The sequence below is a fragment of the Schistocerca nitens genome, chromosome 1 (genome assembly GCF_023898315.1).
Source record: "Schistocerca nitens isolate TAMUIC-IGC-003100 chromosome 1, iqSchNite1.1, whole genome shotgun sequence".
NCBI classification, from domain to species: Eukaryota; Metazoa; Arthropoda; class Insecta; order Orthoptera; family Acrididae; genus Schistocerca; species Schistocerca nitens.
Window position 1 is genome coordinate 817,937,345 of NC_064614.1, and position 24,884 is coordinate 817,962,228.

Sequence of the window (24,884 nt, forward strand, 5' to 3'; positions counted from 1 at the left end):
GGTGACCATCATGGCCGCCATGCACTGTTGTCATTTTTCGGGGTGCACTCAGCTTCGTGATACCAATTGAGGAGCTACTCGACCGAATAGTAGCGGCTCCGGTCAAAGTAAACCATCATAACGACCGCGAGAGCGATGTGCTGACCACATGCCCCTCCTATCCACATCCTCATCTGAGGATGACACGGCGGTCGGATGGTCCCGATGTGGCCTGAAGACGGAGTGCTTCAACATGCAAAGTCGTTGAATAATATACTTGGAAACAAATTATTTTATAACACCACAACGTTAGGCTCATGACGAACTGAAAATGCCCTTGATGGGTGAAACCGGTGTGGTGTTACAAAATACCGGGTGAATATAACTAAACTGCAGCTGCTCACAGAGTTACAGTGTGGGCTGTAATTATCCTATGGCAACGAAACTTGGAAGACATTCTAATGCGTTAATGTGGAACCTATTTACATTGTAAGAAAATTACTTCGAGTTTTTTCCAAAAGTTGCAAATTTTGCGGTGTGTGCAAGGAAGATGTATAGAAATATTTGCATACGTATAAGGTTAAGAAAGGAACGTGGGTAGAAAAGCTCAGACAGATGGGAAAGGCATAACGTTCATTTTATTGTTAACCGCCGTATACACGATTTTTTCAGTATCAGCACCGGAGACGTCAACGAAATGCTGTGCCCCTAAAACGGGATGACTAACAGTTGCTCGCAGCAGTTCCAATGGAATCTGAGCAACGTTTTCCTGAATACTGGCCTTCATAACAGGTAAAGACCGAACATGTCCCGGGTAAACACTTTCCTTTAGATATCCCCAAGAGCCAAAAATCACATGGATTTAGATCAGGCGATCTTGCACGCCAAGCATCTAAAAAACCTCTGGAGGTAACGCGTTTGTGAAAGGTTGCATTAAGCAGATCTTTCACTGTGCGAGTGACGTGAGGCGTTGCCCCATCTTGCATGAAAACAGTGGTTTCCACACAGCTGCGCTCTTCCGAAGCATGAATCACATGCTGTACAAGGAGGTCTCGGTAACGAGCTGACGTCACGGTACACTTGACACGCCGTCTGGGTGTATCCTCTTCAAAGAAGAACGGACCGATAAGAAAGGTGCTTGGAAATCCACACCACACAGTCACATACGGCGAGTGCAATAGACCTTCGTGAACAACACTTGATTTAACAATACCCCAAATTTGGCAGTTCTTTGTACTCACTGCACCCTGTAATGTAAAACGTGTCTCGTCACTCCATAGAATATTGCCTGGCCACATGTCATCAACTTTGATTAGTGCCTGAAACCGAATTGAGAACGTTGCTGTGGATGGTGCAGCAAATGCACCATCTGGATCTTGTAGGAGTACCAGCGTAAAATAGACTGCAAAATTTTCCGTACTGTTGACTACGGAATGGACAACGCTCATGACACTGCACGACTACTATCACTGCTCGTGTGCTCGTGCTGCATGGTCAGTTACAGTAACAGCAGCCTCGTCAATTACTTCCGTCGGGGCAGGATACCTTCCTCTTCCACATGCCTCAGCAACCTCGCGTTTTGGAATTTCATTATCACCTTCTTTAAACCATTTAATGACATCGGGTCTCTCCTCAGATGTGTCATTCGGCATACTCTCTCACGCAGCTCTGTAATTGCTGCCGTTCACATAAAACAGTTTCACTAATAGCGCTCGGTCTCTCTCTTTTCAATTTCTGTTTAGTCACATTATGGCTTGTCAAACGACAGCGTGGATGTCATACCGTGGTACAAACACTGCACAGCGCCAGATCTGCGCTTGGCGGCCGCAGTTTAATATTTTTTGCAGCGTAAATAGGCTCCACATTAATGCATCGTTACCAAGTTTCGCTGCTATACGATAATTACATCCCAAGCTGGACATCTGTGAGTAGTTGTTCATATGGCTCCGACTACTAAGGGGACTTAACTTCTGAGGTCATCAGTCCCCTAGAACTTAGAACTACTTAAACCTAACTAAGGACATCACACACATCCATGCCAGAGTCAGGATTCGAACCTGCGACCGTAGTAGCAGCGCGGTTCCGGACTGAAGCGCCTAGAACCGCTCGGCCACAGGGGCCGGCTGTGGGTAGTTGTACTTTAACAATAATCACTTGGTAGATTTGCAGCTGGTGCAGTAATTTGTTTCCAAGTAATTACTGCAGTAGTTTATTACAGCTTGCAAGAGCAATATTTTGAGACCTAAACAGTCACACTTTGTTCAACAACCACATTTTCCGTTTAGCCATACGATCAGTTCTTTACATAAAAGTTCGCGTTTTGAAATTAAGTTTTTCAGTTACTTGACAGGGAATAGTTCATGCCTTCTTTCTATATACTGAATGCAAACATGGTCCCTTATAAAAGAAATAATTTGTCATGCACTATAATAGTTAATGCGCATACACAAATGTACTCATATCAGTCCGCAGTCTGTAATTGGTGATAAATTCGCAATTCTTCACAAATAATTTTGCAGTGATCTTTTTGAAAGTCTAATCGTGTTTGCTACCGGATACTAAAATCAATGTGATTCAATATTTCGGGGATCTAACTGTCCCCCATCTTCAGGACATCTCTGTTGCTCCCTTGTGGATACAGGACAGCGTCCGGTCAGATACTTACCAAATAAAAATCGCCAACAGCCGTGTGTTTTTAGAAGTTACTTTATTATATGCCCAGTTTCGGCATGTCATTAATGCCATTTTCAGGCCCCTATGCTCTCTATATACAGAGATCAGATACATAGATGCAACCCGTTGTTGTCAAGTCTTCGAAGTACACACTCCACAAAAAATTCTGGGGCTCCAGATACTGATGGCTCCAGTTACGCATGCATCGATGTATCTGATGCTCTGTACATAGAGTCCATAGGAGCCTGAAGATGGCATTAATGAGATACCGAAACTGGTCGTCTAAATAAAATAACATCTGAAAACACGTGACTCTTTGGCGATTTTTCTTTGGTAAATATCTTCAGGACGGAAAAGTCGTCGGAAGCAGAAGATGGCTTAAACGAGGGACACGAGATGAAATTTGACGAGACTGTGATAGTTGCCAGCACTTCCGATTTTTGGAACATTGTTTATAAATGGTCAATTGAAATTAGTTTGATAGACAATTTGATTAACGGACAGTGGTTTTCCTCTAAGCAGGATGGGGAACCCTATACTATTCCACATTAAAAGTGAAAGGCCTTCGGTGCGGCCAGTCCGATTGTTTGAAAATACTCTTTGAGTGTGATATATCGTTGCCGCCTGTTTTCCACTAAAAGCGGCGCCACCAGCCCGGTCTTGAAGGGCAGCAACTGCGATGGGTGGCGCAAGCCTACATAGGAAGACGATTTACAGCCTTGGCATCAGTTTTCAGCGGGACTCAGCAGCAGCAGCAGCAGCAGCAGCGTTCTCCTGAATATGGCGGACAGTTGGGTCGCTGAAATATTGAGTCACGATGATTTTAGGATCTGACAGCAAACCCGAGGAGATTTCCAAGAAATATTACGCCTGGAAAACCTATGAAGTCACAGTTTTGGGTCATACTCCTGAGTATACTTAAATTCGTGTTCTGCGTCGGGAAACCTTGAATTTGTTAAACCTACAAGCACGCAGAGGATCAAATATACTGTAACTCCAATATAGTAGTAAAAGTCTGTATAAAGGCATGGATATTTGCAGGAAAATTAACATTGTCGGCCGTTATAGTTGATCACAACGTATATGCAATAGTATGAAATCTAGTATGTTGACAAATGCATTCAAATGTTACAGCATTTGTGTCAGCAGCATAGTATAAACATCAGGGATTCAGGAGGCAGATGGTTGAACTTGGTACGAATGCAGACGGCCCTGTGCGGCGTTGGTGTTTACGTACGTGCATTTAATGCAGATTGTAACAATGCCACGCGGGAAACAATTAACATGTGATGAAAAAGCAAAAATCTGTACGTACAAAGAAATGGGGCTCTCTAATCGTCAAATCGCCGACAAGTTGAACCGTTCAAGTAAAGTTATTGATAGTTTCGTTAGATTGAGCGCACGATGTGGACTGTACGGAAAATACGGGCAAAACAGAAAATTATCAGAGGCATAGAAACGGTTACTTTTGCTCAAAGCAAGGACAAAAAACCATAATTCTTCTCAACATGTTGCTGATATACAGTTGCCAGTATCTGCGATACGTGTACGATTAATTTTGTCACATTACAAAAATCTTGCATTCAACAAACAGCTGCAGAAAGACGCTCCAACACGCAAACATAAACAGGCTAGACTGTTGACTTCAGAATGAGATGAAGCGATCTCCAGTGACGAGAAGAAGTGTAATTTAGATGGGCCAGATGGATTTCAATATTATTGACATGATGTGAGAACGGAGCAGCACGTAAGAATGAGCAGAAATTTTCGTGGTGGAAGTGATATGATTTGGGCTGCCTTCAATACTAAAGGTGAATCATGCACTGCTTGATTGAACACTAGAATGAATTCTCAAATGCACACTGAAACTCTAGAGACAGAATTGATAAGAATGTATGAGAACCAAGGGTACGAAAGTCTAATGTTTCAGCAAGATACTGCATCTGTGTAGGGTTCTCCTGCAACCAAGGAGTGGCTTGACGATAAAGATATCGATGTCTTACTCTGGCCTGCAAGTAGCCTGGATTTGTACCCAGCGGAAAAACCTTTGGGGAACACTTGCAAACAATGGAACGCAATCTGAGGCCGTGTGTGAGCTGAAAAGAGCGATACGAGAAGAGTGGGCGACAATTTCACTGCAAGAACTACAAACCCTAACTAAATAAGTGCCGCAGAGAATTTTCGAGGTAACTGGGGCGAACGGAGGGTGGAAAAAGTACTGACAATGCTATAACACAACAGGACAGTGAGTGCCGGCCGGTGTGGCCGTGCGGTTAAAGGCGCTCCAGTCTGGAACCGCGTGACCGCTCCGGTCGCAGGTTCGAATCCTGCCTCGGGCATGGATGTGTGTGATGTCCTTAGGTTAGTTAGGTTTAAGTAGTTCTAAGTTCTAGGGGACTGATGACCACAGATGTTAAGTCCCATAGTGCTCAGAGCCATTTGAACCATTTTGAATCAGGACAGTGAGTGCCTTTATACCAGTTTCCATCCAGGAAATGCGAACGTCTTATTTTGTTACTCGGGCTACGAAAGAAACTATGTAATTCCGTCTTTTATGTATATACCACTTTCATAGTAAATTCGGTAAATATATGCTTCAGACATCGTACTATTACTTTCGTGGGATCCTGTCTTTATACTGACTTCCTCTACTGTACATTATCGAGGTGTGATGGAGTCTAATACTCTTGCTTGTCATAGGTTACAGGTCGTATGTAGTCTGTGCTAGGCACCACATCGCAAAGAGCTGTCACGGAGAACCATAAAGTTAGAACGCGCCTTTCCCGCGAGTTATACGGAAGCCATGCGACACGTAATCTAAACAGAAGCGAGCGTCCATTTTCGCTCATAAAAATACGGAGCTGCCAAGTGAGTCTTTAAATAAAACTGTACAGGATTCAGAATATGGTGCCTATCAGAAGAAAACTCGCTTCACAAGACTAATATTACGTATTTACAAGCCGTGCTGTACTGAAACCATTTGGTCACAGCGCTATAACAGTCACTCTGAGAAACGGAACAAACGCAATCTACCATGATACACGCCGGCCGCGGTGGTCTAGCGGTTCTAGGCGCTCAGTCCGGAACCGCGCGACTGCTACGGTCGCAGGTTCGAATCCTGCCTCGGGCATGGATGTGTGTGATGTCCTTAGGTTAGTTAGGTTTAAGTAGTTCTAAGTTCTAGGGGACTGATGACCACAGCTGTTAAGTCCCATAGTACTCAGAGCCATTTGAACCAATCTACCATGATACAGGCTTGCTACTTGATCTGGAATATAGGAAGCTTAGGGCTTGACGTCCCGTCGGCAACGTGGTCATTATTTATTTATTGTTCCGTGGGACCACATTAAGGAGAAGTCTCCATGGTCATGGAACGAGTCAATACATGAAATTATAACACGATTGTAGAAACAGATAAAATGAAATATAAGAAATATATTCAGTTGTAGATTGTAGAAACAGATAAAATGAAATATAAGAAACATATTCAGGCGACAAGTCGTTAGTTTCAATAAAGAAAATCAAGAATGTAACACAAGAATTTGCTTAATTTTTTAGCTCTTCCAGGAGCTCCTCGACAGAATAGAAGGAGTGAGCCATTAGGAAACTCTTCAGTATAGACTTAAAAGTGTTTGGGCTACTGCTAAGATTTTTGAGTTCTTGTGGTAGCTTATTAAAAATGGATGCAGCAGAATACTGCACTCCTTTCTGCACAAGAGTCAAGGAAGTGCATTCCACATGCAGATTTGATTTCTGCCTAGTATTAACTGAGTGAAAGCTGCTAACTCTTGGGAATAAGCTAATATTGCTAACAACAAACGACATTAAAGAAATGGCGCTATTGACCATAGCAGTTCTGCGCCCTAAAACCAAAACAAAAAAAAACATTAAAGAAAATGTATACTGTGAGGGCAATGTCAAAATTCCCAGACTATTGAATAGGGGTCGACAAGAGGTTTTCGAACTTACACCACACATTGCTCTAACAGCCCGTTTTTAAGCCAAAAATATCATTTTTGAATCAGAAGAATTACCCCAAAAAATAATACCATATGACATAAGCGTATGAAAATACGCGAAGTAGACTACTTTTCGTGTTGAAATGTCACTAATTTCAGATACTGTTCTAATGGTAAATAAAGCGGCATTTAGTTTCTGAACAAGATCCTGAACATGTGCTTTCCACAACAGCTTACTATCTATCCGAACGCCTAGGGACTTGAACTGTTCCGTCTCGCTTATAATATGCCCATTCTGATTAAAATATCAGTTATTGTTGAATTGTGAGTTAGAAACTGTAAAAATTGAGTCTTACTGTGATTTAGCATCAAATTATTTCCCACAAGCCACGAACTTATTTCATGAACTACATTATTTGATAATGTTTCAATATTACACACAAGATCCTTCACTACCAAGCTGGTGTCATCAGCAAACAGAAATATCTTTGAATCACCTGTAATACTAGAAGGCATATCATTTATGTAAATAAGAAACAGCAGTGGCCCCAGCATCGACCCTTGGGGAGCGCCCCATTTAACACTGCCCCATTGCGACTGAACATCACTACCACTCTCAATATTGCGGAGAATTACCTTCTGCTTTCTGTTCTTAAAGTAAGAGGCGAACCTGTTGTAAGCTACTCCCCTTACTCCATAATGGTCCAACTTCTGCAGTAATATTTTGTGGTCAACACAGTCAAAAACCTTCGTTAAATCAAAGAAAACACCTAACGTTCGCAACCTTTTATTTAATCCGTCCAAAACCTCACAGAGAAAAGAGACTATAGCATTTTCAGTTGCTAAGCCATTTCTAAAACCAAACTGTGCATTTGACAGCAAATTATGTGAATTTAAATTCTCCAGTAACCTTGTATATACAACCCTCTCGATAACTTTAGCAAACACCGATGGCATAGAAACAGGTCTATAATTGTCAACATTATCCCTGTCTCCCTTTTTATGAAGTGGCTTCACTACCGAGTACTTTAATCGGTCAGGAAACCGACCACTCCTAAAGGAAAAGTTACAGATATGGCTAAGTACTGGGCTAACATACATGGAACAATACTTCAGTATTCTGCTAGATACCCCGTCATATCCATGAGTGTTCTTGGTCTTAGTGATTTAATTATTAATTCAATCTCCCTCTTGTCAGTATCATGGAGGAGCATTTCAGGTAACAGTTTCGGAACACTTTTTTCTAAGAGCGCTATGTGATTCCCTGTTGGGACTAGGTTTCTATTTAGTTCACCTGCTATATTCAGAGAGTGATTATTAAATACTGTACATATATGCGACTTATCAGTAACACGGACATTCCCACTACGCACTGATCCTATATCCTCGACCTGTCTCTGCAGACCAGCCACTTCCTTTACGACTGACCATATGGTTTTATTTTATCCTGAGACTTAGCTATTCTATCTGCATACCACATACTTTTTGCCATTCTAATAACTTTTTTAAGCACCTTACAATACTGTTTGTAATGGGCTGCTGCATTTAGATTGTGACTGTTTCTAACGTTTTGATATAATTGCCACTTTGTTCTACAAGATATTCTCATCCCTTTAGTCAGCCACCCAGGCTGCCTGTTTGTGCTAGTACCCTGTTTTGAACGTTCCAACGGAAAGCAACTTTCAAAGAGCACGAGAAAAGTCTTGAGGAAAGCATTATATTTATCGTCTATGTATCAGCACTATAAACATCTTGCCACTCTTGTTCCTTGATAAGGTTTACAAAAGTCTCTACAGCAACTGGATCAGCTTTCCTAAACAGTTGGTAACTATATTTAACATGTGTTGCAGCACAAAAATCTTTTAGACTTAAAATTTGTGCATCATGATCTGAAAGGCCATTCACCTTTTTGCTAACAGAATGCCCTTCTAGTAATGAGGAATGAACAAATATATTGTCTATGGTTGTTCTACTGTTCCCTTCCACTCTCGTTGGAAAGAATACGGTTTGCATAAGATTATATGAATCAAGGAGGTCTACCAGCATCCTTTTCCTTGCACAATCACTTATACAATTAATATTGAAGTCACCACATATAACTAACTTTTTGTATTTCCTATAAAGTGAACCAAGAACCTCCTCTAGCTTTAGCAAAAATGTTGTGAAATCGGAGTCTGGGGATCTATAAATAACAACAGTAAGAAGCTTAGCTCCACTAAATTTAACCATACCTGCACAACATTCAAACACCTTTTCAGTGCAGTACTTTGAAACATCAATTGACTCAAGTAGGATACCGTTTTTCACATACATGGATACACCCCCACACCGCAAAGAGCTCCTAGAAAAGCTGCCAGCCAACCTGTATCCTGGTAAAGGAAGCCTCTGAATTATCTCCTTATTTAAGAAGTGTTCAGATATACCAATAATTTCAGAGTCAACATCTATAAGCAGTTCACTAACTTTATCTCTAATACCTTGTATATTTTTATGAAATATACTAAGTCCCTCATTAATCGGATACCTAAGCTTTGTCGAAAGTGTTTTCTTTGTTAGAGAGACTTCCCTTAAGCAGGAATACATATCAGCTGACTTCAATCTAAAAAAGGTACAGCTCTAACACCCACAACTACCGGAATTTTCCCATGAGTGATCCCACCACCCCCACTTATGCTGTCACCTATAAGCTTTGCCAACCTCCCCTTTCCATACCTGTTGAGGTGCAGGCCATGTCCAGTGAAACCCGTCCTGCTGGTAGGCTCCATCGACACCACTGAAATGTGACTCATGCCTTCTGTCATCAGCGCACCCCGAAGTCTCCTCATCCTATCTAGCTCCTCCTGTGCGTTTTTCAACTGAACCTGAAGGGCACAGATCTTACGCACCTGCTCCTCTATCAACTTACTCTTGCTACATAACCTGCAGTTCCAGGAGAGGATCTCACCAGAATGCCCACTGGCTTCCCCACTGCATTCCCCCCAGTGAAAATACTTCGAAAAAGTCTCACACCGTAATCAACTACTCACGAACCTACGGCAGAGCCCACACTTCTCACTCATGGTAAAATTTTACAGTTATTGAAACAAGAAAACAACTTTATCTAAGTTCCGCTACTACAATAAGAAGACGTTAAAAACTAACTACAATAATAACAAACTGGCTCTACAAGGGACGTAACTACTATTATTGACAGTATTAATCAACAACAAATGAGAATATAACAAAATACTAACACAGAAAGAAAATCAAACGTCTAATGACACAGTAACGAAACTGAAAGCAGTTCGCAAAAATTTCTTCTGAAGTTATTTCACCGGAAAACACCAAGAACACCGGTTGAAGACTACTAAAGTTCCTAAATAAACTACTATACACAAACAATTAATTAGTACTTAGCTTTCGATGCGCCGCTACAGCTGCAACTGGTCAGCACGGAATGTAAACACGGGTAAGAGGTTAAGTTGCACGATACGAAAAACTCACTAATATCAGGTCACAACACAAGAAAGGCAGAGGTGAATGAAGAAACCACTAATACGTCACTTATCGAGTAAATATTATCACAAAAACCTTTAAAATATATATCTGAAACCTAAAAATAGATGAAAACTTAGAGAGCAATCTCACACGCATCACGCGCTTGTGACGTCACACGGAGCACAAGCTCGGACTGTTTTGTTAAGGAGGGGGAAGAAAATCGGCCGTGCTCTTTCAAAGGAGCCATCCTGGCATTTGCCTGGAGCGATTTAGGGACATCACGGAAAACCTGGATCTGGATGGTCGGAGGCGGATTTGAACCGTCGTCCTCCCGAATACGAGTCCAATGTTCTAACCATTGCGCAACCACGCTCGGTATTTGGTCTCAAGAGATGCGAATTCTTCTGTGAGCAAATCAGTCTCTAACTGGTCACAGTCCTCCGCGTAAGCGACTATCACTACTTGTTATCAAAAATGGCTCTAAGCACTATGGAACTTAACATCTGAGGTCATCAGCCCCTAGACTTAGAACTACTTAAACCTAACTAACCTAAGGACATCACACACATCCATGCCCGAGGCAGGATTCGAACCTGCGACCGTAGCAACAGCGTGATTCCGTACTGAAGCCCCTAGAACCACTCGGCCACAGCGGCCGGCTACTTGCTATCGTGGCCAGCCCTTGTGACTTCGCTAAACATACTGTCACTGATGCAAATTTAGGCGTAAGTAACACCTACGTTGGATCTTTAAGTTCATCAGTCTTTAGGTTCATCACGAGGTTATCGTGGATTTATTCATACTTTATCTCTCCATCGATAGTACAGGCTAGGCAAAATAAAACTGGCCTGGAAAACATTTCATGCATCTTGCGATAGGGTTCCAGAGAGGGTGACGTAAGTTAGGCTGCCTGTATTAAAGTGCACGAAATATCTTGCGGGCCATTTTTATTTCGTTCACTCTGTGTTACTTTGTACCACGCTATTTTTCTTCCATCCTCCATCCGATGGACGAGTCCATCCTCTCGGCTGAGGGACATCGAACATTTGTTGCGCCTTACATATTATGGAAACCAGATGTCCTCCAAAGGCAATGTCCTAGAAGAATCTCTATGTCCTGCAGATCTGGCCGAGCGGTTCTAGGAGCTTCAGTCTGTAACCGCGCGACCGCTACGGTCGCAGGTTCGAATCCTGCCTCGGGCATGGACGTGTGTGATGTCCTTAGGTTAAGAAACCGCCTATTGGCATCTGTCTCGGGTTCTTCGGCCGACGTTCATCTAATGATTTTTCTGACGTTTCGCCAGCACGAGTGGCTGGCATTGTCAAAGCTTCACCCTCCATTGCCGGTGGTGAACTGGAGCCGAGCTCGCGGGCGCAGACTATATGTACCTGGCGCGCCAACGTCCGGGGGCTTCTCCGCGGTCATTTCCGGTGCGGTTCTCCTCTTGCTACCTGCGACGGTCGTTCGCTGCAGTACGGGAAGCCAGGATCCGTTTACCTTAAGGCTTTCCTCTTTCTTGTTGAAACTGTTCGCGTGTTTTTGTATTTCTACAGCTTCTCTAAACAAGCGCGTGTGATAGTGCTTCTCTACAGCCAGAACTTCCGTGTCGGCGAATTTTATTACGTGGTCGGTCTCATTCAGTGCGTGCTCTGCCACGGCCGATTTCTCCACCTACCCCAACCTGCAATGTCGCTTATGCTCTTTGATCCTGGTGTTAATTGATCGTCCAGTCATTCCGACATAAACTTTTCCGCATGTGCATGGTATACGGTATATTCCCGACATTACAAGTGGGTCTCTTTTCTCCTTCGCCGATCTAAGACACTCTTTGATCTTCCTTGTCGGTTTGAAAATCGTCTTTACGCCATGTTTGCGCAATATACGGCCGATTCTGTCCGTCACTCTGGGAATGTATGGCAGAAAGGCCGTACCCGACATTTCTTTTTCTGGTTCCTTACTTCGCCGAGTGTTTGGCTCTGTTACACTTCTAATGTAATTTGTGGAGTACCCATTGCTCCTCAGAACAGTTTCCAGGTGTTGCATTTCTCGTTTGAGGTGTTGCGGCTCACATATTCGTCCTGCTCTTGTTACGAGCGTACTAATCATGCCACTTTTCTGGCTCGGGTGGTGGTTTGACAGTTTGTGCAGGTATCGGTCCGTGTGTGTCGGTTTTCGATACACGCTGTGTCCCAGGTTTTCGCCGTCCCTTGTGACCAGCACATCTAGAAATGGCAGTTTCTTGTCTTTTTCTACTTCCATGGTAAATGTTATGTTGGCATGGAGGCTGTTCAAGTGTCTTAGGAAGTCAAAAAATGGTTCAAATGGCTCTGAGCACTATGGGACTCAACTGCTGAGGTCATTAGTCCCCTAGAACTTAGAACTAGTTAAACCTAACTAACCTAAGGACATCACACACATCCATGCCCGAGGCAGGATTCGAATCTGCGACCGTAGCGGTCTCGTGGTTCCAGACTGCAGCGCCAGAACCGCGCGGCTACTTCGGGCGGCTCTTAGGAAGTCACCGAGCTGTTCTTCACCATGGCTCCACACCACGAAAGTATCATCGACGTACCTGTACCACACCTTAGGTTTGCAAGTCGCCGAGTCCAGTGCCTGTGCTTCGAATTGTTCCATGAAGAAGTTGGCCACCACTGGACTGAGAGGACTACCCATGGCGACGCCTTCCAGCTGTTCGTAGAAATCACCATTCCACGTGAAATAGCTCGTGGTGAGACATGCATGGAAGAGCTTTTTGATGTCTTGCGGGAACATGGGACCGATGTGCTCCAGAGCGTCACTGAGTGGCACTTTCGTAAATAACGAAACAACATCAAAGCTGACCAGTATGTCGTTTGGTGCAAGTTTCAGTTCCTTCAGCTTCTCAATGAAATGTCCTGAGTCATTAATGTATGTGTCGGTCTTCCCCACGTGTGGCTGGAGCAGAGAGGCCAAGTGTTTTGCCAGTTTATACGTTGGTGAGCCAGGAGCGCTAACGATCGGTCTCAGTGGAACGTTGTTCTTATGGATCTTGGGTAATCCATACAGCCGAGGTGGTAGGGCTTCTGTGTTGCGCAGGTTTCTCTGTATGTCCGCCGGCAGAGAAGACGCCTTGATTAATCGATTCGTATTCCGAGTGATACGCTGCGTCGGATCTGCACTTAGTTTTCGGTACGTCGTCGGATCTAATAGGTCTCGGATCTTTTGCTCATAATCTTCGGTCTTCATTACGACGGTCGCATTCCCCTTATCGGCAGGCAGTACCAATATACTCTTGTCGGCGTTGAGATTCTTAATGGCTTGTACCTCTTCTTTCTTCAGGTTGCAAGCTGGTGGTTTTGCTCGGCGCAGTATCCTGGCTGTTTCAGTGCGTATTTCCTCTGCCCTTTCACAAGGAAGGGTCCGAATGGCTGCTTCGGTGTTGGCAATGATGTCCTCCATAGGTATAGTTGTCGGGCGATAGCGAAATTCCCTCCTTTTTGGAGAACAGACACTTCCTCTTCGGTCAATTGTCGTTCAGTGAGGTTGACCACTGTGTGTGGCATGTCGGGAATCGCCTTGTCGGTCTGCTTCCGGCATCTTTCAAACTTTTTCTTCTGCCGCTCGGTGCAGCGCTCGAGTTCGTTCTGCATGCTCCTGTGAGTGATGCTGTCGATCTTGTCCCAGTCGTCTCGGTGCATTCTGCTACTTAGTTGATAGAAAATGTCCAGAAGTTCCTGATCCGTTCTTGCCAAGTCTCTCCGTGTTGTATGTATTCGCTCACGAAGAAAAGCTCGTTCCACTCTGTCGTAGATACGATGTGCTTGGGCGGTGGTGAATAGGCGCTTACATCTCAAGAACTTCGGTGTAGCACATTCATCTCGGCATCGTGACAGAAAGGCGAGAGAGGTCATCAGTCGCGCTTTCTTCTTCCGTCGTTGGTCAAGGCGTCGGTACAATCAGCAAATCTCCTCCTCGTAGAGGCGTCGCAGGTAGCAAGAGGAGAACCGCACCGGAAATGACCGCGGAGAAGCCCCCGGACGTTGGCGCGCCAGGTACATATAGTCTGCGCCCGCGAGCTCGGCTCCAGTTCACCACCGGCAATGGAGGGTGAAGCTTTGACAATGCCAGCCACTCGTGCTGGCGAAACGTCAGAAAAATCATTAGATGAACGTCGGCCGAAGAACCCGAGACAGATGCCAATAGGCAGTTTCTCAACAAGTGGCCACGAAAGCCTTAACAATTTTGTGTCCTTAGGTTAGTTAGGTTTAAGTCGTTCTAAGTTCTAGGGGACTGATGACCTCAGATGTTAAGTCCCATAGTGCTCAGAGCCATTTGTCTTGCAGATCGCTTCCGCTTGGACACCTTCCATTTATGTTACGGCTTCGCCTCTCCAACTCCAAGACTACGCCTCGCACGACATCCTCTGACACGATGCTACATGCTGTTCCCGCCTATGTGCGAAAACTAGCTTCACACGCGTTCCTCTACATTATATCATGCAGTGAGTTCCTTTAATTAATGTACAGACTACTCGTTTCGCTTATTACCAAGGTAATTACATTTTTCTACCTCCAAAAAATATCGCTTTCCATTTACGCATACTGAAAAACTTATCCATTGAAAATAAATTTAAAAAAATGTTCTGTGGGCTTCGAAATACAGCGTGGGTTCGAAGATTTCACGTTATCTCAAATTATAAAAAGAGTCGAGTTACTACGCTTCAGTTTCACACCTTACTTTACTCTTGAAGTAGGAGATCATGAATAGTTCGATACTCCTAAATGTTTGTGTATTGTCACAGGCCTAGTTTACGGTACACAGTCCAGTCACATTAACACGAGTACCGTCTATGTTCGCCGTCAGCCTGCTATAACGACTCACAGACGACAGATGGCGGCACTAACAGTGGAAGATATATAAGCCGTGTCGGGGAACGCAGGAGAAAGCGAGTCGTGTCCTAATCCAGAAATGAAGCGATTGTCTTCCGTCCAAAAGAGCGTGATCATTCGATTTCGGGCAAAGAATGAAGGCATTTCCGAAACGGCTAAGTTTATAAACAGTTCGGGTGCCGTTTTGCTTAAAGTATACCATGCATGGCAAATTGGTGCTATCCAAAAGAAGCGCAGAGGCAGCTGTAGCGCACCACGGATCATAGGGGTGAAGGACGCTATGGAGATGCGTGGGGCGGACAGTCGTCCAACTGTTGAGCAACTGACCATCCAAATGGGCCAAGGGGCTACCGACAGTTTCTCCTCAACGTCTGTTCAGAGAACGGAGCTGCGGATGGGCCTCCGTAGCAGGCACCTGGTTCAGGCACCCATGCTGACTGCTGTTTATATGCAAGCCAATTTCGCGACTGAACTTTCACTGAGCCACAACAGGTGGCCTTTTCAGGCGAACCACATTTTATGCTCCATTGGATGGCCGTTGGAGTGCATGGCCCTGCAACAATTGGCGTGGGGTTTCAGGCTGGAGGAGGGAGAATTCTGGGTTTTGGAATCTTTATGTGGCATTGCCTGGGCGATATCGTCATTCTGGAAGGCACGATGAATCAACACATGTACGCATGCATCCTTGGTGACCATTTCCATTCCTACATACAGTTTGTTCTTCCTCTGCGCCCTGGCATCTACCGGCAGGACACTACAACGTGCTACAAAGCTAGCAGTGTACGTGCGTGGTTCGAAGAACATCAAGATGAGTTTACTATACTTCCCTGGGCACCATACTTTCTATATTAAAACCCAATCGAGAATCTGTGGTACAATCTCGATCGGGCATTTCACGCCATGGATTCTCGACCGAGAAACTTAAGCAGCTGGTCACGGCACTGGAGATCGGCTCCACACCCCATTTGGTATCTTTCAGAACCTCACTCACGCTCTTCCCAGGCGCATGCACTGCAAAAGACGGTTATTCAGGCTTTGTACAGGTGGTCACGTTAGTCCGTCTGGACCGCGTATGAAATTCATTTAACTTACATGCATTTTTCTTGGTGTGCATTTTTCGCAAATGTAAGTGTATTTTGTCCGTTTTCTGTCATTCATTTCTTCTACGTTTCAGAGACCTGCACTTTATAGTGCCTCTTATAGAGTGACCAATGTGATAAATGGTAGTTGGTTGCGCTCTGGACTCAGTAGTCCAAGAGGTGCGATTGCTTATAACGGTCATCAGTCAACCGAAGAACGCAGCGAGAGTACTGCCATCATCACTGACGATGCGAATGGGATAGGTACAGAGATGTACCGCGTGCTGGTGAAGAGTATAAAACACCATCAAGCCATAATTCGGTGAGTACTTCGCATGCTCTTCAGTGTCGAACTACATCATCACCATAGTAACAGCATCGTCGCCGCTACTGTGCGTATTCCGTTTATCTGTGTTCTGTCGTGTGGTAAGTTTTCCCAACCATGGTATTTGACACCAACTTCAAGGACGCTGTCACAGCCTCTCACCGAAAGAGTTGAATGTACGAGGGTTGACTGAGAAGTAATGCCTCCACCTTCGTAACTCTTCAACAGTTGGCAGCATTGGTATGTGAGCAGGTACTTGCTTGTTCCGTAGCCTCTTCTCTAGAGCTCCAGTTGGCAGGAAGCCTTAGCATTGAACGGTTGTGTTGTTACAGTGTAAAGTATGGAACCCCGCGCAGACGGTCGGTCAGTGCGATTTAAGCAACTTGCCGTCATTGAATTCTTGACAGCAGAATGTATCACCCCGAAGGAGATTCATCAAATAATGAAAGCAGTTTATGGTGATTGTGTTGACGTGAGTACTGTGCGCCGTTGGGCGAGTAAGTTTAAAGATATTGAGGCGGGACCATTTCATCTGCATAACAAACAAAGAGTTGAACGGCTTGTGACAGCAGCCACCGAGTTTCACAAGCAAAATGTTGACAGATTGATTCAGGACGACCGTCGTATCACTCAGAGAGAAACTGCAAGCACAATCGGCATTTCACAAGAACGTGTGGGTCACATTATTGCTTTGCTTGGCTATCGGAAAATCTATCCACTATGGGTACCCCAGAAGGTGACTCCTGAAATGAAAGCGCACAGACTTGAAATTTGTAAGGAACTCCTCTCGCTTTACGAGAATGAAGGTGACGCCTTTCTCCACTCAATTGTGACAGGAGAAGAAACATGGGCACACCATTACGACCCGGAGACGGAACTTCAGTCTATGGAATATAGACACAAAGACTCGCCTCAGAAAAAGGAATTCAAGACGCAGCCCTCAGCTGGAAAAATCATGGCCACAGTGCTCTGGGGCGCAGATGGTGCTATCCATGTCGATTTCCTTGATCGTGGAACAACAATAAATTCAGAGCGTTTACATCACAACGCTGCGAACTCTGAAAGCAGAATGACAATGCCAAACCACGCAATTCACGTGCCACAACAGCACAACTTCAGAGACTGAATCTCACCACCGTATGGCATCCTCCATACAGTCCAGATTTGGCACCATCTGACTTCCATTTGTTCCCGATAATGAAAGACGATCTGCAGAGACATCATTATGCTTCTGATGAAGACGTTGAGAGAAGTATGAGACTGTGGTTATGGAAACAGAGTGTTGACTTCTCCCGCGACGGCTTCAGAAAACTTGTTCATCGTTGTCAGAAATGTATCCAATTTGCTGGTCATTATATGGGAAAGTGAATATTGGTAATTAAAGATCACATTTTAAGGATTATTTCTGCGTTTGATTTATTAAAGTATTTCCATCCAAACCCAATTAGCGAAGGTGGAGGCATTACTTTTCATTGAACCCTAGTACAAAGCAGTGCTACGGCTCAAGGATGTTGCCATGGGACTGCTAAGGGCGTGCTTCCGTAAGGAAATACTCAGGCCTTGTCGATATCCGGTTGAATCAGCGTCAGGCTCTGCAACGAAAGCTCTTATTTTGTGCCTGCAGATAGACACTACATTTCCATAAATTCAGATATAATAGTAGCTTTCCTGGTAGAAAGCTAAGAGTGACAAGTATTATGAGAAAGTTTTGCCGTACAGTTAACACCTGAGTCTGCATGGTGATTTAGAAAACATACGTTCATACATTTGCAGAGTACAAAAACCGAGAAAATATAGCGCCTTTGAAAATGAGTATATGGGTTTTAGGGCTTTGCAGCATTTATTACAATCAACTTATAATTACAAATAATTCATCAAGTGAAAGAACAACTGCAAACGATAAAGAAATAATTGTAAGAGTCTCCTTAAAAGTCTCCACACAGACGTCACTGGAACTGCCAATGTAATTATAACCGATACATCAAATGCAAGAGCTACTCAAACAGTATGGAACGACCAAGAATGACTGAAGAACGTGTTGAACGAGTGAGAGTTTTTCACGCATAGCCCCAAGAAATCGGTACGGAAGGCTAGTCGTGAATATACCTAGTCCCCTCCAACCCTACATCTACGGTGTTCGCACTACAGTGAAAATACGGAAAGCAGTCCTCTTAAAAATTACAATACATATTCAATTTCCACTATCCGGCATTCTAAGATGCTCTTGAATGATAAATTTAGTTGTTCCTAATGAAATATAACTACTATATTCTTTTCATCGGGGAAAACTTTCCTCAACGTGTAGCCCATGGATAAAATCAAGCTCACAGTTCCTAACATCTCGGAATTTCCAGTGGTGACAACTGACGTACGCTAGTAACACCTCCGAGTTTTCTTCAGAGGGCTGGAACTGCAAGGTGTTACTGAAACGTTTTCTGCTGATTATTAGATGTAGCAATTTTGTACGTAGTGCGTTGAAAAATTATTGATGTTTTCGTATTGATGTTTTAATTAATTCACATTAATCAAAATATTGTGTAAGGAGCTAGGTGCCTCAATCTCCTGCTTCGACTGAGGTAGCTCAGGTATTTCGAAATTCTATTTATAAAAAGTATTTAAAGCCAAGTAGTGCAGTGGAGACAAGCCCTGCTATGTGGGGCCAATTATAAACTGATTTCACGTATGCTGAGATTAGAACCGTTCACACAGCAGTTCACAATGCAACAATGGATCGATATTTGCTGGCATTACAGAGCTTTATTGGTAGACGCGAGGTTCGACACACCATCTACTATGGCAATATCCAGACATTCCATGAAGTGAACAAAGAGATAATGGAAATGTGGACGGCCGTCCATGCTGGTATCACATACCACAACCTCGCAAAACAAGGCATAACACTGAATTTTAAAGCTCCAGTTGTGGCTTAGTAGGGCTCGTTGGAGAGGGGGTACTTTCAGTCGAAAGATGTCAAAAAAGAACTCGAACGCTCCACAACGAGGAAAGGCTACAGAGACTGTGCTCGTGGACATTGAAACCGCCCTCAACTTGAGGCCAATCGCTGAAAAGTAAGACAAAGTGCTTTCACCAGCACAGTTTTTGGTGGGGGAGAGACTCACAACTTTGCCAAGACCCGAGCCACCAATTGTAAAAGGCTTGGAGAGAAGATTCAGATTCCATTAGAAAACTTAGACTGTCGGTTGTTTCAGTACGTTTGCATATGTTTAGTCGTAATTGTGGCATCGCTATAAGGTTGCAGCACTGGACAAGCTGTAATGTTAGATTTACACACCAGAGGTCAAATATGCATTTTTTTATGTAATTCGACAATTTATTCTTTGCGCTCTACTTAAATATTACTTCAGCAGCTTGTACACGGGAAATAAGCTGAGAAATTTTAATAATGAATGCAAGTAATCCGAAGGTCGCAATGCCGGCCGCTTGGGCCCAGCGGTTCTAGGCGCTTCAGTCCGGAACCGCGCTGCTGCTACGGTCGCAGGTTCGAATCCTGCCTCGGGCATTGATATGTGTGATGTCTTTAGGTTAGTTAGGTTTAAGTAGTTCTAAGTCTAGGCGACTGATGACGTCAGATGTTAAGTCCCATAGGAATTAGAGCCATTTGAACCATTTGAAGGTCGCAATGCTTAAATGACAGCTGGGACCGCGCTCGAAATAGATGAAAAACGCCTCTTGAATTACAGCAGACACAGACTCTAGAAGTTTCTGTCCGTGGTCCCGTTCACGGTTTCGGCACCAGAAAATGTGTGGTATCAATTATAAAGTGATTTAACGTCAGTGAACATAAGTTACATCACGCAACTTACATAACGCCTTTCGTTACAAATGCAGTGTTAAATGCTGAGATGTCGTTTAGCTATCTTCCACAGCAGAATTTGCGTAGTACAATGTTATGTAGCCTTTGTTATGCACTTGATAGTGGTTTGAATCGTATGTACGTAGTAGCAGATGTTTCTAAAACAATACTATTAAAAACTGAATCTCCTTTGCTACTTGAACTTCATTATTTATAATTACGTTTTTATAAGTTTGTTAAACTTGATTCACGTTTTCAAAAAGAAGCTGCAACAAAAATCACTAGGGAAAACTTCATTTGTAACCGTTACACTTATGATAAAATGTTTGCTTGAACTGTAACTATCTTAGCTTTTACAAGAAATTTTGGGAATGCAGTTAATTGCCCTATACCACTCTTTAATACATACTAACCTTTATACCATTTCAGATGTGTCGAGGAGTTGGAGTCAGTAATGTCACAGTCCGTTTTCGTCCTCCTTTTTCTGAATATGATGAACATCTGTGTACACATTTTCGTTACATCAGTGGTAAGCATAATATAAATTTTCAATATGTGTAATAGTTGTAACGTTTCAGACAAAAAACAATTGGTGGGCAGCTTAAATGTGAAGCTCTGATATGGGAAGCGACGGAAAGTCACGTATATATCTGTTAGGTAAAAACAGGAAAAATATTCTTTCGTATGTTTTTCTCATCTGCTCTTGCAAACAACTTTCTAACGTAATACATGTTGCTATGAAGGTGAACCTGTCGACATTACACGAGGTGATATCAAAACTAAGATTCACGTTATCATGGCGGCCAAAGTAACTTTTATGAATGTTGCATTGTACTTTAAACTTTTCAGCATATTCATCAGTTCTCTGTAAACACCGGTTGAAAACTTCCGCCAGCCGTTCAATTCTCTGGTTACGGTGCCATTCAAGAACCGCTGTGTGAACGTCTCCATCTTAGGAAAATCTGCGACAGCTGTGAACCAGTTCCTTGTCAGCGTGGACATCGTCGTCTGTGGTAGATGTAGATGGCCTTCCCTCACGATCAGCCCCACCTGAGTCTGCGCGGCCTTGGTCAAACTGTTTGCACCATTTCATTACGGATGGAAGCAACACCGCATTTAGTCCACCTACCACCAGAATATCACATTGAATCTGTGTGCAATTTAGACATTTTTCCCACAAGAATCGTAGTATCACGCGTACTTCAACTTTGAATTACGTTTCAATTTGCAGCGCCATTTCACTCCCACACTGCGTTGCACATATTATCCAAAACGTAACAGAATAGCGCCTGCAGGAAACCCGGATCATGTACTCTCCTCTGACACTGTATCACTATTATTGCGCAATGGTCTTAGTGTGGACGACATGTGTAACTTACTTTTTGAGGTCCCCTCCAATCATTTTCTAACTCTTTTTTTTTTCAGGCACCTAAGCTATAGAAATGATGAAATTACAGTTTTAAGCAATGTGTAGTAGCTATACATACAATGAGATGACAAAAGTCATGGGACAGCTGTATGCACAAATACAGATGGCAGTAGTTTCGCGTATACAAGATATAAGAGGGCAGTCCATCGGAAGAGCTGTCATTTGTACTCAGGTGATTCGTGTGAAATGGTGTCCGACTTGATTATGGCCGCACGACGGCAATTAACAGACTCTGAACGAAAATTACCGAACTATCAGGTTAATAAGTCACGGCTGCAAAATACTATCGCGAATTCTGTACAGACGATTGGAAAAACTGGTAGAAGCCGACCTCGGGGAAGATCAGTTTGCATTCCGTAGAAATATGGGAACACGTGAGGCAATACTGACCCTACGACTTATCTTAGAAGTTAGATTAAGAAAAGGCACACCTACGTTTCTAGCATTTGTAGACTTAGAGAAAGCTTTTGATAATGTTGACTGGAATAATCTCTTTCAAACTCTGAAGATGGCAGGGGTAAAATACATGGAGAGAAAGGCTATTTACAGTTTGTACAGAAAGCAGATGGCAGTTATAAGAGTCGAGGGACATGAAAGGGAAGCAGTGGTTGGGAAGGGAATGAGACAGGGTTGTAGCCTTTCCCCGATGTTATTCAATCTGAGTATTGAGCAAGCAGTTAAGGAAACAAAAGAAAAATTAGGAGTAGGTATTAAAGTCCATGGAGAAGAAATAAAAACGTTGAGGTTCGCCGATGACATTGTAATTCTGTCAGAGACAGCAAAGGACTTGGAAGAACGGTTGAACGGAATGGACAATGTCTTGAAGGGAGGATATAAGATGAACATCAACAAAAGAAAAACGAGGATGATGGAATGTAGTCGAATTAAGTCGGGCGATGCTGAGGGAATTAGATTAGGAAATGAGACACTTAAAGTAGTAAAGGAGTTTTCCTATTTGGGGAGCAAAGTAACTGATGATAATCGAAGTAGAGAGGATATAAACTGTAGACTGGCAATGGCAAGGAAAGCGTTTCTGAAGAAGAGAAATTTGTTAACATCGAGTATAGATTTAAATGTCAGGAAGACGTTTCTGAAAGTATTTGTATGGAGTGTAGCCATGTATGGAAGTGAAACATGGACGATAAATAGTTTGGACAATAAGAGAATAGAAGCCTTTGGAATGTGGTGCTACAGAAGAATGCTGAAGATTAGATGGGTAGATCACGTAACTAATGAGGAAGTATTGAACAGGATTGGGGAGAAGAGGAGTTTGTGGCACAACTTGACAAGAAGAAGGGATCGGTTGGTAGGACATGTTCTGAGGCATCAAGGGATCACCAATTTAGTATTGGAGGGCAGCCTGGAGGGTAAAAATCGTAGAGGGAGACCAAGAGATGAATACACTAAGCAGATTCAGAAGGATGTAGGTTGCAGTAGGTACTGGGAGATGAAGAAGCTTGCACAGGATAGAGTAGCATGGAGAGCTGCATCAAACCAGTCTCAGGACTGAAGACCACAACAACAACGAACGCGGAATGGTAGTTGGAGGTAGATGCATGGGCCATTCCATTTCGGAAATCGTTAGTGAACTGAATATTCCGAGATCAACAATGTCAAAAGTGTGAGGAGAACGCCATATTTCGAGTATTACCTCTCAGCACGGACAACGGAGTGGCCGACGGCCTTCACTTAACGAGCGAGAGCAGCGGCATTTGCGTGGAGCTGTTAATGTTAACAGACAAGCAACACTGCGTGAAATAACCGCAGAAATGTGGGATGCACGACGAACGAAGCTTTTCGGATAGTGCGGCGAAATTTAGCGTTAATTGGCTACGGCAGCAGACAACCGGCGCGAGTGCCTTTACTAACTGCACGACATCGCCTCCCCTGGGCTCGTGATCATGTCGGTAGCACCCTACATGACAGGAAAACTGTGGCCCGATTTCAGTTGGCAAGAGCTGATGGGAGAGTTCGGGTGTGCCACAGACATCACGCAACCATAGACCCATTTTGTCAGTCCGCAGCTCGTGGTCGTGCGGTAGCGTTCTCGCTTCCCGCGCCCGGGTTCCCGGGTTCGATTCCCGGCGGGGTCAGGGATTTTCTCTGCCTCGTGATGACTGGGTGTTGTGTGATGTCCTTAGGTTAGTTAGGTTTAAGTAGTTCTAAGTTCTAGGGGACTGATGACTATAGCTGTTAAGTCCCATAGTGCTCAGAGCCATTTGAACCCATTTTGTCAACAAGGCACTGTGCAAGGTGGTGTTGGCTCCATAATGATGCGGGCAGTGTTTACGTGGAACGGAGTGGGTCCTCTGGTCCAACTGAACCGATCATTGACTGGAAACGGTTAAGTTCGGCTACTTGGAAACCATTTTCACCTATTCATAGACTTCATGATCCAAAAAACGATGAAACTTTTATGGATGAAAATGCGCCATTCATCAGACTACAATTGTTCGCGATTTGTTTGAAGAACATTTTGGACAATTTGAGTGAATGAGTCGGTCAGTCAGATCGCCCGACATCAATCCCATCGAACATTTTTGGGACATAATGCTGCACCAGCAACACATTCGCAATTATGGACGGCCATAGAGGGAGCATGGGTCAGTATTTCTTCAGGGACTTCCAACGACTTGTTGAGTCCATGCCACGTCGAGTTGCTGCAGTAAGCCGGGCAAAGGAGAGTCTAACACGGAATTAGGCGGTATCCCGTGGCTTTTGTCACCTCCGTGTATCTATTGCTTTGTGATTTCATACGTGAAGTCCTCATCATATAATGATTTATTCCTGTAAATCTAACACGTTAATTGTAATCTAACAGCTGTTACAGAAAGACGTGGAACGCACGACGATGTCCAAGATGTTATGCACACTCCCAATATACATGTACGAAACGGGGCTGTACTGCATATTCGGCCAGACAATTATTGACCAGGTAGGTGCTCAAGAAAACATTGATATTACTCCCAACTGAAAAAAGAGGAGCAAAAAGCTGACTGCTATAAAAGACATCGGACATTTCTAGAGAGAAGTATATATTACCAAGAAATGAGTCCATGAGACTGGCACAACAGTAGGAGTTGCGTAAGTAAGATTTCAGCGGTATAAAAGTTTCATACACACTATGCTCCGTATCCCGCGCGCATCTCACGTACTTCATAATGATTAAAAGTCGACCATCAGCTGCGTAGGATTCTTTTTTAAACTTTTAGTATACCGGTAGCCGGTATTGTGTCACGGGCCAAACTTAAGTGCCACTCTGTGAGTATCGTTATGCCACA

At 43.7% G+C, this 24,884-nt stretch overlaps 1 protein-coding gene across 1 annotated transcript in view; it reads left to right on the forward strand.

Annotated features, from left to right (window-relative positions):
* LOC126204746 (uncharacterized) overlaps positions 1-24,577 on the forward strand; it is a 42,325-nt gene extending 17,748 nt beyond the window's left edge. Inside the window, exon 4 of the mRNA XM_049938867.1 lies at positions 24,434-24,577. Within this exon, the coding sequence (XP_049794824.1) occupies positions 24,434-24,577 (144 nt within the window). The remainder of the gene's footprint in view (positions 1-24,433) is intronic.
* The last annotated feature ends 307 nt before the right edge of the window (positions 24,578-24,884 follow it).